The sequence below is a fragment of the Myxine glutinosa genome, chromosome 4, assembly GCF_964187855.1.
Source record: "Myxine glutinosa chromosome 4, kmMyxGlut1.1, whole genome shotgun sequence".
In the NCBI taxonomy this organism is placed as follows: domain Eukaryota; kingdom Metazoa; phylum Chordata; class Myxini; order Myxiniformes; family Myxinidae; genus Myxine; species Myxine glutinosa.
Genome location: NC_136264.1, coordinates 70,727,452 through 70,741,004, shown reverse-complemented (window position 1 = coordinate 70,741,004; position 13,553 = coordinate 70,727,452). Strand labels below are relative to the sequence as shown.

The 13,553-nt window shown below is 42.8% G+C and overlaps 2 protein-coding genes across 4 annotated transcripts in view; both read left to right on the top strand.

The window, feature by feature from the left end:
* Positions 1–4,697, top strand: part of MND1 (meiotic nuclear divisions 1) — a 70,628-nt gene extending 65,931 nt beyond the window's left edge. For both annotated transcript variants that reach the window (XM_068102000.2, XM_068101999.2), the window contains exons 7-8: positions 287–331; positions 4,349–4,697. In XM_068102000.2, the coding sequence (XP_067958101.2) occupies positions 287–331; positions 4,349–4,455 (152 nt within the window). In that variant the 3' untranslated portion in view covers positions 4,456–4,697. The remainder of the gene's footprint in view (positions 1–286; positions 332–4,348) is intronic.
* Positions 4,698–7,271: 2,574 nt separating this feature from the next.
* LOC137416427 (TBC1 domain family member 1) overlaps positions 7,272–13,553 on the top strand; it is a 94,567-nt gene continuing 88,285 nt past the window's right edge. The window contains exon 1 of one of the 2 annotated variants that reach the window (XM_068102007.2): positions 7,272–7,331. In XM_068102007.2, the coding sequence (XP_067958108.2) occupies positions 7,299–7,331 (33 nt within the window). In that variant the 5' untranslated portion in view covers positions 7,272–7,298. The remainder of the gene's footprint in view (positions 7,332–13,553) is intronic. The other variant, XM_078775888.1, reaches the window with a different exon arrangement.

The window sequence follows — 13,553 nt, the reverse complement described above, 5'->3', positions numbered from 1 at the left end:
TTAAACTGGATTTGTTAAAGAATACCATGCTGGAGATGCTCGAGAGGTAATATTTTGCATTCATGATGTGAACTCTGAATTTTTTTAAATATTTTAATCTTCAAGTGTCGGCACGTGTCGTGGCATGAAAGTGGCATGAAACAAACGTGTTGATGAAAGGGATAATTTTGATAGTTATGGAGTCTCTTGTTCACATTTTTATTCTCATTGACCTTGTCTTGACACAAGGGTAACATTACAAAGATGTGGTTTCTATGGTTATTGGTAATGCTTGTCTCCATTCTAGAAAATCAGAACATTGTCGCCAAGGATGCGGCGAATCGATGGACAGGTACTGATTAATTTCTATACTTTCTTTTAAATATTTGTTAACTAAAGAAGAATGAAATTTATCATCTTCGAGGTTACCCTCGTCTTTGGTGACTGCCCGGAAATTGGAATTTTTTTTATATATTTTTTTGTATACAAGATCGAGGCTCGTGAAAGAGCGAACATTAATCACACAAAAAGTCAAACCGACACATAAAACACAAAATAAGAAAAAGCGGTAGACAAGATGGGGAGAAAGGGGGAAGGACACAAACACAACATTTGAGAGCAGGGACATCGAGAGAAATGTGGGAGGGAGAAGGCTTGGGGGGAGGTGGAAGAGGTATAAAACATATGAACACTGCAAGGACTTCCAGGAAAGAAGTTGGAATTTCAAAAAAGTGTATGTCGGGTGAATTAGCGGGGGTAGAAAAGATCAAGGTTTTGGATGGGGGAAGATAAGAGATGGTGGTGAACAGCTGTTTCAAAGACCTGGAGGGAGGAGTGGGATTGCAGGGAGTGGGGGAGTTTGTTCCAGAGGTGGGAGAAAAGGGGAATGAAAGAGTGAAGGTAAGCAGAGAGCCTAGATTTTGGCAGTTTAACCATAAGAGGGTTGCTGGCAGATCTTGTGCGACCTGTAGGAATATTAGGGGGACAGAGCACAGAGAGAGCTGGCGGAGCAAGACCGGAGAGGAGTCGGTAGAAGACAGAAAGACCACCAACCTGCCTGCAGTGAGTGAGTGAAAGGCCCTCGGAGTTAGCTTCATCGCAGGAGATTCCAATGATTCTGAAAGCTTTGGTTTCAACAGCGTGAAGCCGAGCTAGGTGTGAGGCAGGAGCACCGGCCCAGAGGGGGGAACAGTATTCCATTGAGCTGCGGATGAAACCCTTGTATGTGGTGAGGAGCTCAGGTGTGCTAAGGAAGGACTTCGCACGACGGAGGATGCCCAGTCGGCGACTGGCTTTGGAGGCCAGCTTGGAAATGTGGTTTTCCCAAGAAAGATCATGGCAGATAGTGGGACCCAAAAGCTTGAGCGACAGAACTTCTTGGAGAGGATTGTTGAGAAAGTAGATGGGAGGGTTTTCCAGTCAGTCTTTTCGGAGAGACATAGTAAGAGTGTGAGATTTGTCAGGATTGAAAGACATGTTCCACTTGTTTGTCCAGGTCTGCAGAGAGTGAGGAGGCTGCAGACTGCCGATCTGAGGGATGAGGAATGGAGCGGCAGATAGTGGAGTCATCAGCAAAGAGATAGAGAGGATTTTCCAGAGAGTCGGAGAGATCATTGATGAAGACCAGAAATAGCACAGGGCCAAGAACACTACCTTGGGGAACTCCAGCCAGAACAGGAAGGGGGGATCAGAGAAATCCATTCAGGGCCACATGTTGCCTACGACCAGAGAGGAAGTCCGCAAGCCATTAGTGGAGATTTCCATGGATACCATAGGAGGAGAGTTTGGTGAGCAGAGCGTGGTGCCAGACCGTATTGAAGGCACGTGCTATGTCAAGGGAGACAGCTCTGATTTCCTGTTTGGCATTGAGGACTTCCATCCATTGTTGAAACAGCAGAAGCAACATGTCCAGAGTAGAATGACCTGGTCTGAATCCAAATTGATGATCAGAGATCAAGCCATTGGAGAAGAGGCAATGATGCAATATCCGAAGCAATGATGGATTCCATGACTTTGCTGATAATTGGGAGCAGGCTGATTGGTCTGTAGTTGCAAGGATCTGTTTTTGCACCTTTTTTGTGTAAAGCGGTAATGTTTGCTGATTTCCAACATGCTGGCAGATGACCTTGAGCAAAAGAGAGGGTGAGATAGAGCGGCAGAGCAGGATTGTAGGACCCATGGGCTGATGCCGTCTGGTCCAGTTGCAGAATCAGAGTCGAGGTTTGACAAAAACTTCTCCACCTTGTCAGGAGAGAAGGACACAGAGTCCAAGAGCAGTTGGGTTCGACTGGGAAAGGTGGGAACAGAGAGAGATGGGTTTGGGACACAAGATTTTGAGGCAAACAGAGTTGAGGCATTCGGCTTTGTCACATGCGGTGTCAACTGTGTCGCCATTTGAGGTAAGGGAGAGGATGGAGGGGGAACAAACACCAGAAACGGAATTGACCACCAGGATTTGGAGGAAGGAGACAGGTTTGAGAGTTCAATCTTGAGTGTGGAGAGCTCGCGCTTCGTGGCACTCCTGAGGGTAGACTGGACACACACTTGTTCCGAGCTTGGTGGAAGGAACTGAGATTGCCTTCAGTTGGATTTACCTTCCAAGAGGCAAAGGCAAGTTGTTTCAGGGCAACTGCCTCACCACAAGATTCAGTGTACCATGGACGGGAGGAAGGGTAAGACAACTGAAGACGAGATGGGATAAATCTGTGCATGAGAGAGAGAGCAGTTTGCTTTGGAAGAATATCCCAGGAAGAATTGATGTCAGAGGCAGTAGAGATTGGAAACCTGTCCAGATGATTGATGGCTGCTTGCAGACAGTGCCAGTCAGCCTGAGTGAAATGCCAGACTTGGCGGCGCTGAGGAGGCTCTCTGAGAATGGCCAGAGAGATGTCACTTTAACAAGCACATGATCAGAAGAACCGATTGGAGCAGAAGAAGAGCAGCAGACATTTTTTGGGAAGTTTATCATAACCAAGTCTAGAAGAGAAGATACTCCATTGACTGAGATCCGGGTCGGGAAATTGACAGATTGTGTCAGTCCCAATGAGTCGCAGAAGTCCTTTGCTGAGGTGCCATGGCTGGTGAGAGAGGAACCCACACCCACACCCAGCCAGCTGGCATGATGACAGTTGAAGTCGCCACATATGAGGAAGAGAGAGTTTGGATGAGTTGATAGAAGTTGGTCCATGTTGTCCGACAGCGAAATGTAAATAAAGTCATCACTGTTTGGAGGACGGTACAGAACACATATGAACAAAAGGTGGGAGCGGAGAGGAAGCCGTAGCCAGAGGTACTCCTGGGGGTGGGGTGGAAAGATGGTAGTGCAAGGAGAGTGAGGAAGAGAGTTTTTGAGATTGTGACTAATTGTGGCTTTTCACTGATGCTATAAACAATATAATTTGTCTCGGTGAATTTCAGTCATCTCGTGAAGTATCTATTGACGGTCTGTTTTGCCCAGTCGAGCTCATAAGAAGTCATGAGATTGGTTGGAGCTAGATTAGTATGTGTGCAGCGTCTGTTCAAACAATGGGCTGCAAGGATAGCCTCGAGGTATTCTGCCAGGATCGCCTAGATGTATCCTACCAGGGTAGCCTAGATGTATCCTGCCAGGATAGCCTCGATGTATACTGCCAGGATAACCTAGATGTATCCTACCAGGGTAGCCTAGATGTATCCTGCCAGGATAGCCTCGATGTATACTGCCAGGATAACCTAGATGTATCCTGCCAGGATAGCCAAGATGTATCCTGCCAGGATAGCCAAGATGTATACTGCCAGGATAGCCTAGATGTATCCTGCCAGGATAGCCAAGATGTATCCTGCCAGGGTAGCCTAGAGGTATGTGCACTCACCTTTGAGCTGTCCAGCCTGGGGTTTGCATCTCGACCCAGATATAGAATGCCATAATCGTGTTTTGAATTCAGTGTGAGGCATCAATGTGTGTGATGTCCACCAGGAGGACATTAAGCCGGAGGATCCATCTGCTGTCACTCATTGTTGATGGATTTTAAAGATTCTACATTGTTATTTGCAAAGAGTAGGTGAGTTATCATCAACATCCTTGCCAAATTCTTGCCATCTTCAATTGAGTATGAGGCTTGACCAGCCGATTCGTGGAAGACTTGAAAACATTCCTTGGTCGTCCCCACAAGAATTGAGTGATAGAAAAGCATGGCCTGGTGATTTGCCAAACACTTTGTAATTACTTTGTTAACCAATTTTTTTTTTGAGATTTGGCCAAAAGATCTATGGATGTTACCTTTTTTGGTGAGTTAAGCATAACTTGCTTGTGAACTTTTATATTTAGTTGGTGGAAGTTTTCCTTTACTTATACTCTGTTATAACTTGTCTTCCTTTCTTGTTCCCACAGATAACGTGTTTTCCATGAAGTGTTGGGCGAGGGACAAGTTTGGATTTGAAGACAACCAGATTGATAAGACATTTGGCATTCCTGATGATCTCGATTACATTGAATAACTTCCGTGTGATGGACATGAGACCTCTGTGCATCACGCTGTGTACTTGTTGATCCGTGTGTGAAGGGAACTTCACGTTTTTGTGCTTTAGGCTTCATAGCGTTCTCAAGTCAGTGCTAAGCAATTTGTTTGTTTTGTTTATTTTGTTTTATTTTTAACCTCTGGGTATTTGTTTTGCTTGTTTATTTGTTTGCTTGTTTTTGAGCGTCTCACTTCAATAAATAAAATCCAGTTTTCAAGATGTTACTGTGCCATTGGCAAAGTTTGTTTGGTTGTTTTGGTAACCAGTTAATCTCTTACATCTCCAAACCAATTATCTTTACAAGTGTGGAACTAGTTGAATAAGTCTATCTAATCTACCTTCCCAACAGGGATTTGTTAAACATAAACAGCATGCAGTTACCTCCACAGAGTGAAACTATGCAGTCACCTCCATGTGGGTAAACTGTGTGCTGTTTTTGTCCATGCAGGTAAACAGAATACTAAATGCAGGTGCAAAGCATTATTTTGCCTCCATGCGGGTAAACAGCATTCTTTTGCCTATGTGGATAAACTGCATTGTTTCACCTCCATGCAGGTAGACAGCATAAAGTTGCTTCCATGCTTGAAACTGCGTGCTCTCACATGCCCTGTGGTCCCAATCGTCCACCATCTGCCAATAACAGCCACGTATGTTTGTATAGTTTCCATTGTCCCAAAACTGAATTGTGCACAATGGAGCTATAAAAAGTGCATGTTGGCGGTGGCATCATAGCGCAGGAAATCCGTCCGGCAAGAGTGGGAAAACATGACTATATTGTGTTCGCGTTTTGAGAAGAATGAACAGGCAGGGAGGAGGGTGGGGTTTGTTTAAGCCAAGGGTTAGCATCTGAAAATGCAAAGCCCGTCTGCGTCCGTTTGTATCAGTCGTCTTCTTCTTCTTCCTTGTGCTAAAAATAAGGAAAACTGTTTTGGTTTTTTAAAATACACAATGACAAGTCAGGAGACGACGATGGCTCACGAGCGAGCGGTATTCAATGACAAAGGACGGACTATAACCGAAACAGGCCCTTAAGATAGAGGCAAAAGGGCGAAACAGGCCAGGCCCAGAAATGTCAAAACGAAGGTTACTGACCTTGAATTGAGATAGAAAAAATAATGTATAATCAGTTATGAGGTTAGTTAGCTACACAATACCGAAAATTCGGTTCGATTCCGACAACTTTGAAAATTTGACCTTTGTGACCTTCAAAGGTCAAAGGTCGAAGATTCTGAAATTTTTTGGAAAACTTGTTTTTCATGATGTATGTGATAATATAAGATCATGTACGACATTTCACCCTATCAGGAAGCGAACAATGTAATAAAACAATCAAAAATCGACTTTTCTAAGTTTCATGACCTTGTGACCTTGACCTTGGGGCGAAAATGAAAAGTCGAGCTCCGTGGGGCTAGACACATGACATTGGCCTAACCAAATACCGAAACTCCTGTCGGATTCCACCAAACCCACTCGGAGAAGATGTGGCTTGAACTCGATTACCCCCTAAAAAGACATCTTTTTCTGGCATGGCTCCACCCACAATGGGCGCAATACGCCCACTCTAGGCAGGACACAACTAGATCATGATATCAACCTCCCACCCAAGTTTCATCAAGATCGGATGATATCATCAGGTAGTTATGCTGCGGACAGACACACACACACACACACACACACACACACACACACACACACACACACACACACACACAGACAGACGCACACACATGACGTATATAGTGGTCACTCGATAACCCGTGAACCAAAAATTGACGATTTTATGCAGTCTTGACCTTTTAGCTTTAGATATAAAAAAACAAAACAATCAGCTTCTACCTATGATTGGTGAACCAATTCAGTGACCCGATATGTAAATTCTTTAAATTTCATGTCAGTGGGGTGAAAATTGGCAATTTTACACAACCTTGACCTTTGACCTTTTGATTTAAAAAAACAATCAGCTTCTAGGTTTTGATTGGTGAACCAATTCAGTGACCCAATATGCAAATTCTTATAATTTCTGGTCAATCTGATGAAAATTGACGATTTTATGTGACACGGACCTTTGACCTTTTGACCAAATTATTAATTTGTTTTCTCCATATTATCATAATAAAGCTTTGTTGAAAATTTGATGACAAAACTCAAATAATAAATTGAAATTTCAGGTCAGTTGGATGAAAATGATTTAGGTGATGCTGACCTTTAACCTGTTGACCTTTTGGCCGAATTATTAATTTGTCTTCATATCATAATAATAAATTTAATGACAAAACTCAAATGGTAAAAAGTTATGGCCTGGACACACACACACACACACACACACACACACACACACACACACACACACACACACACACACACACACACACACACACACAATTATAAAACCCCGTCTCCTGCGGTACAGGGGACGGGCTAATAAAATACCCATGCTGGCTTGTTTGAACCTTTACTTCGTCTTGTTTTTTTTATGAGAGACAGACAGACAGACCGAGAGAGAGTACAAAAATACAAAATTCGAGCTTGATGCCTTTTAAGCTTGAGCAAGCCTGAATTGGCATCCCGGTGGAAAGGTCATATAGTGGCACTTTTGTTAAATTGACCCCTGGGAACTGCTGTCCCATTACATCCGATACTATAATGCAGCATTGTGACCATTGGGCCATGCCACAGGTCTCTACTGGCTTTGTACAGCGATCCATTTGCATATGTGGACAGTATGAAAGCAGAACTGAACTTGCTGTCAGTGTTTCTTCCATTAACACGAGTTATCCGTTAATGTTTAACCATGTATAGTCACTCCCAGGTAAGGGTAAAGCATGTCGAGCTTTGGCGATAATCTCAGGTGTCAGGTGAGTTCGGTTCGGGCTTTTTTTCTTGTCTGGTTGTGATCAAAGGTGTAGGTGAGTTTTACTCTGGGCAGGCTTGCTTTATTCAGACGGTTAAGCATCACTAGCTGTGGCTGCTCCTGCTTTTCATGACTGGTGCTCGCTTAACCGGATTCTCCCACACCTTGAGTTGCCATTTTCAGTGAAACAGAAAACCGGTTTCATAACCGAAGCTTTTGGAATGTCAAGATATTTCGTGCTTTGTGTAGATTTGGCGAACATAGTTCATCCTCAGTCACCAAGGGTGACAGTTAAGAATGTCTAGTTAAATCCTGTTTTGGGCCTACTGCCAGTATCTAAAGAAGATCATGGTCAACATTTAAATAATAATATAACACCTCGAGTGAAGTCCTTATGACTTCTCTGTCAGTAGAATGAATAATTTGGTATCAAGCAACTTGTGTTGTTTTGCCACCTTAGCCGTGCTACGTGAATCGTCACGGAATTGTTTCCGTCAGGACGCCGGATAAGGTCTTGTGACGAGGCTTCAGTGATAATGTTGAGCAAACAAGGCCCATAATATGTAGTTTATGGCTTAGAGAATGTGAAAAGCTGTTTTAACTTCCAGTATCTGCTATGAATTATGTAAATTTTTTTTAAATGATTATATTATGTTTTTGTCTTTTATGCTGTTGTTGACCTTGACATGCTTGGAATACTTTCAGTCGAGTTATAATTGAGGTACAGATGAGTTGCAGTCTTTAAGATTTGAGAGTTATACAAGGATGTATAAGATAACTTCAATGCAATTGCACTGTTTTGATCTATCATGCTTCTGTTGTATTAACGACCTGTTTACCTGAGCTCAATCCTGTGGTGTTTTCAGTGGTTTTAAGGTTTTCATGTTAAAAACAAATATTGCAGCCGAACCACGTGACCAATGACGTCATAATTCTTTCTTTTTTCTCCACCAATTTATCCCCAGATGATGCTCAAGAAATTTCATCTTGGTCGGATGAAGTTTTGTGCTTGTCGAATTATGACGTCATAATGGAGGCACCTATGACATCTTTATTAAGATATTTTATTCCCCATGGAGGGTTCTTTACAATGAGCCATGTCTTAATTTTTTCTATGCGGCTCTTTCGGAGACATAGAGGTGCAAAGTTTTTAGGGTTTTGCAATATGGTGCCCATACCACGTGACCTATGACGTCATAATTATCATAAAAAAATTATATAGGTGGAGTTGCACCTATGGTGGAAATTTCCTGTCGATCGGACCAACGGTTGCCGAGAAAATCATATTTATTCTGTGCGGACAAACAGACAAACAAATAGATGAAAAATCGGTCAGAGACCGAGGACTTGCCGGAAGTTACTTTTTTGTATCGGAATGCACTTGTCTCACCACCCGTTTATATAAATCGTTTAAATAATCATTTGTTCCTCCCAATTGAAGCCCCACCCTTAGGGCGGGTACCGTTGCTGGAAATATATAATGGCGATACAACAATTTTTACCGCTTTGCTTTGAAGAACGGGAATAAAGGGGGAGGAGCGTGTTACTATGTGTGGTTGAAGGCTTTGGGTGGTGAGGGGGCTTGAAGCCAGATTTTAATCTTACAGCCGCCATGTTGGTGCTCGCCGTCACTGCGATGCGAAGCGAAAGACGCCTCAGAGCTGGCACATTCACAATCGCTATGTCGTATGTACTCCCGATACGTTTTTCCTTCATTGTAAAAACTACCAAGTCAACAGTTAAAAGGATTTTGAGCCGATAGGTGTTACGGCCTTGGCAAGGTCGATGGAGACAGCGATCTGTTTGCTTATATACCGCCCAAATAGCTATGTGCAATTCTCTCATGTAGAGATTAAACCCACGTCATTTGAACTTTGGCAGAGGTCATTATTTACTTTTAATGATGTTTATATATGAATCAAAAAGAAGATAATTGGTTTTAGGTCGTCCTTTCCACATATCTTGTGGGATTGTGAGTTGGAGAGACGACCGTGATGGTGGGTACCGTTGCTAGTTTACAAAAAACGATTTTCACGTTTTGGGTGACCTTGAGCTTGACATTGGGCCTCGAGAGTTAAAAATTGGGCGCAGTCTATTCCAGGGCAAGGCAAATATGTGTGTAAAGTATGGCGATGCTATGTGCAATGATGTAGATGTTGTACTGCGCACAAACACACAGACAGACAGCTGAAAAATCGGTCAGAGACCGAGGACTTGCCGGGATGTACTTTTTTATCGGCCATTTTGGACAAATATGGCGGCTGAACCACGTGACCGATGACGTCATCATTATTTATTTTCTAAACTAATTTCTTCCTTGATGATGCTCAAGAAATTTCATCTTAATCGGATGAAGTTTTGTACTTGTCGAATTATGACGTCATATTGGAGGCACCTATGACATCATCATTAACATATTTTATTCCCCATGGAGAGTTCTTTACAATGAGCCATGTCTCAATTTTTTCTATTCAGCACTTTCGGAGATATAGAGGTGCAAAGTTTTTCCGTTTTTCCAAGATGGCGGCCGAACCACGTGACTGATGATATCATCATTAATTTATTTCTCCACCAGTTTATGCTGACATAGCGCTCAAGAAATTGCATCTTGATCGGATGAAGTTTTGTACTTGTTGAATTATGACCATAATGGAGGCATCAATGACATCATCATTAACATATTTTATTCCACATGGAGAGTTCTTTACAATGAGCCATGTCTCAATTTTTTCTATTCAGCACTTTCGGAGATATAGAGGTGCAAAGTTTTTCGGTTTTTCGAAGATGGCGGTCGAACCATGTGACCGATGACGTCATCATTCTTTTTTTTTCTCCAACAGTTTATGCCGTCATGTCGCTCAAGAAATTGCATCTTGATTGGATGAAGTTTTGAACTTGTCGAATTATCGAATTATGACGTCATAATGGAGGCCTTGGGCCGAGAGAGTTGGGCACAGTCTATTCCAGGGCAAGACAAATATGTGTGTAAAGTTTGACGATTCTACGTGCAACAGTGTAGATGTAGTGCTGCGCACAGACAGACAGACAAACAGACACAAACCAACCGATCAACATACTTGCCGGAATCTGTTCCGGCAAGTAACAAACAAACGGACCCAAATGCAATACCCTCTCCTCCTGCGAGGAGATGATGAACAGCTGAACAGCGATGTTCATAGCGATGAAAGATGCGATAAGAAGAGCGATAAAAGAACAGCGATAAAAGAAGAACAGCGCAATTGGGAAACTCACATTTAATGTGCTATTAAAAATGAATTCGGCCTCTCATCCATGCCACCCTCCCCATGGTTATATCAGAATGAGCTGATTCATCACACGGTCACATCACAGATTATTTAACCCCAATATGGGGCGCTCAAGAACACGTAACACTATTTTTTTTAGGGAGGTGCATACCAACGGGGTTGAATAAATCTTACTTATAATTTTTATTCAACATTGATTAGATTTTTTGGGGTCCCTCATCGTGAGTAACACTCGAACCAGCAAAGCCAATGGAAATCTGACGCAACAAACCCGGGCAGTGTATAATCAGCAGAGGCCCACCAGAAACCCAAGATGGCGTCCATATTATTTCGTCTAGTTGCCATGGTGGTTGGAGTCAAGTGACAAATGTGGGTGGGGTCTGGCAGCTGTCCGACCAATGGGTGCACACTTCAAAAATCGACCCCCAAAAAGAACCACACAACAGCAACAACAATCACGCAGAGCTCTTGTAGGCTTGCGACACGTTGCAAGTAAAATTATCGGTCAAAATGGCAGTGCAGTGAAGCCTCAAAGCAGTGGGGGAAGGTGATTCCACAGAGGGGGAAACAAAGGAATGCCGAAAGGGAATGGGGCATAACAATATGAGATGGTAGATTGTTGAAAGACGGTCTATTGTAAAAAGAAAAAAAAGAAAAAAAGTAGACCCTATGGTGATGGCCGATTGATCAGTGATATTAGTGATTTTCACACTTTACCACATCAATGATTTGAGATGCAGCTCTACCTGTCCACAAGGGTGATCAATACTTCACTGTGCTTGAAACGGCCTGATTTCTCATCATGTTTAGATTTTATCCCAGTCACTCAACTCGGTCAATCACAAACAAGATTTTATCCCGGTCAATCTCAAACAAGGTTAGGACCCAAATGCATGGACATATCTCTAGCATTTGACACAGTCTGGCATCCTGATTCGCTTGTCAAGCTCTCTCCCTATGGCATGGGGTGCCACCTTTATTACTGGATTTCTGACTTCCTTAACTCACACAGTCAAGATGATGCCATCAATGGAATCCTCTCCTCCCCTCTCCCAGTGTTTTTACCCAGTCTTGTTTCTCCATGTGGGTCAGGTCTTTTGATGGACATGATCTTGTGATCTGCAGTTTCCTGATTTTGAACTGAAACTTGGTAGGGGAATTAGATTGCTAAGCAATTCTTGCTCTTGTTTTCATTTTGTTTTGTCCTAGTCTGTTGTCTAAATTCTGTGTACAAAAAGATAGCTTATTCAACTGATCATTGATTCTATATTCTATGCTGTGAGAGGTTGTAGAGTGTTGAGAGATTTGTCTTTTAAATAATGCCAAAGATTTCTGATTCAAAGGGTCCCGCTGTTAACTTTATATCTCTTTTATATGTAAACATCTCAATACCTGCACAAGGTTGATATTGTAATGGATCTGGTTTAGGGGGTAATTGGGAAATAGTTTAGAATAGTTATTTCATAATTGCATGTCAGCATAAGTGTGATGTAGTTGCTGTAATTAAACCGATAGTGTTGAGTAAAGTGTTTAGGGAGCTCTCGTCTCCTCTGCCCTAGTGTTTGTGTCTAAGCTCATTTCTTCCCCCTTCCTACATGCAATGTACAATCTATCTAGTACAATCTATCTATTTGTAGTTCTCCACAATCGCAGTATGAGCCATCTGTGTGTAAGGTCGCAACGCTATCAGATAAGGAACCCCATCACGTGGCGGGTAGCAATGGACATATCTCTAGCATTGATCATACATGATCGGAAAATCCCCCAGTACTCTCTGCCAAATCATTATGGGCTTGCTCGATGTCCATGTCACCCAATCTGTATGGGTCGTGGGGGTCCACCCTTCCCTGTGAGAACTGAAAAAAAAACAGGCCACATTACTGTCTCTTTCTCTCTGGGGCCCATTCTGGTTCTGTTCTGATGCTGCATTGTCTCTCTCCGGTGGTCCCGCACAGCTTCAAATATTGGATGAAAAGGGATGTGTGGAGGAATGACCAGTCAGAGAGGATGTGCAGGGTGGACGAGATAGATACAGAAGCAAACTCTCAGGAAGGAAAAATGGAAATTTGGAAAGCGTTGTGTTTGGGGAGAGGGTTGGTTAGTTGGTTTATAAATCATGGTTTTGGTTAGGGGATGATCTGAGATGGTGGTGAACAGCTGTCTTGGGAGTTGCTTCTCCAGGCAAGTGAAAAGAGGAACAAATGAGTGGAGGTGAGCAGTGAACCTGGATTTTGGGATTTAAAAAAGAAGTGGGTAACTGGCAGACTATGTGCCAAAAATCACTTTAAAATTTCTCTGATCCAGATCCCGATTCGGATCTTCACCAAAATCCATTCAATTCCCCTTTGTCGGACACCCAACCTGTGTACCACGTTTTAGCGAATCTGTCCATAGCTTTTTGAGACATCCTGTTCACAGGCAAAAAGATAAACGAACTAGAACGCCACTCAGCAGAGCGCATACCTCCGCCAGGCTGAACAGTTTGTTTTGTATTCCACTGATAGGCCGGGTCTGGATTCGGACCTGAACCAAAATCTAATCAGCTTGTTCTTGTCACCTGACCAACTCATTCACCTCGTTTAGTCATAACTCGTCCATAATTTTTAAAAATATCATGTTGTATATCGTTTTTCGCCCAATCCCTCAATGGTGAAGAATCACTTGGAATTAAATAATTATCGTACCCTAATCCACATTGAGATCTTACCCAAAGATCAATTTGTCAATTCGGTCAATTGAATCCATTCGGTCTTGTCACTCCCCCAACCTGTCCACCAAGTTTCATCCAAATCTGTCCACAACCTTTTGAGATATTGTGCTACGTATCGTTTTTTAGCCCTATCTCCCAATGGTGAAGAATCACTTAAAAATTCTACTAGCCAGATCAGAATCCGGCTCTTCACCAAAATCGAATCATTTCGTCCTTATCACATACGCTACATCTCTGCCAATTTTGTCCA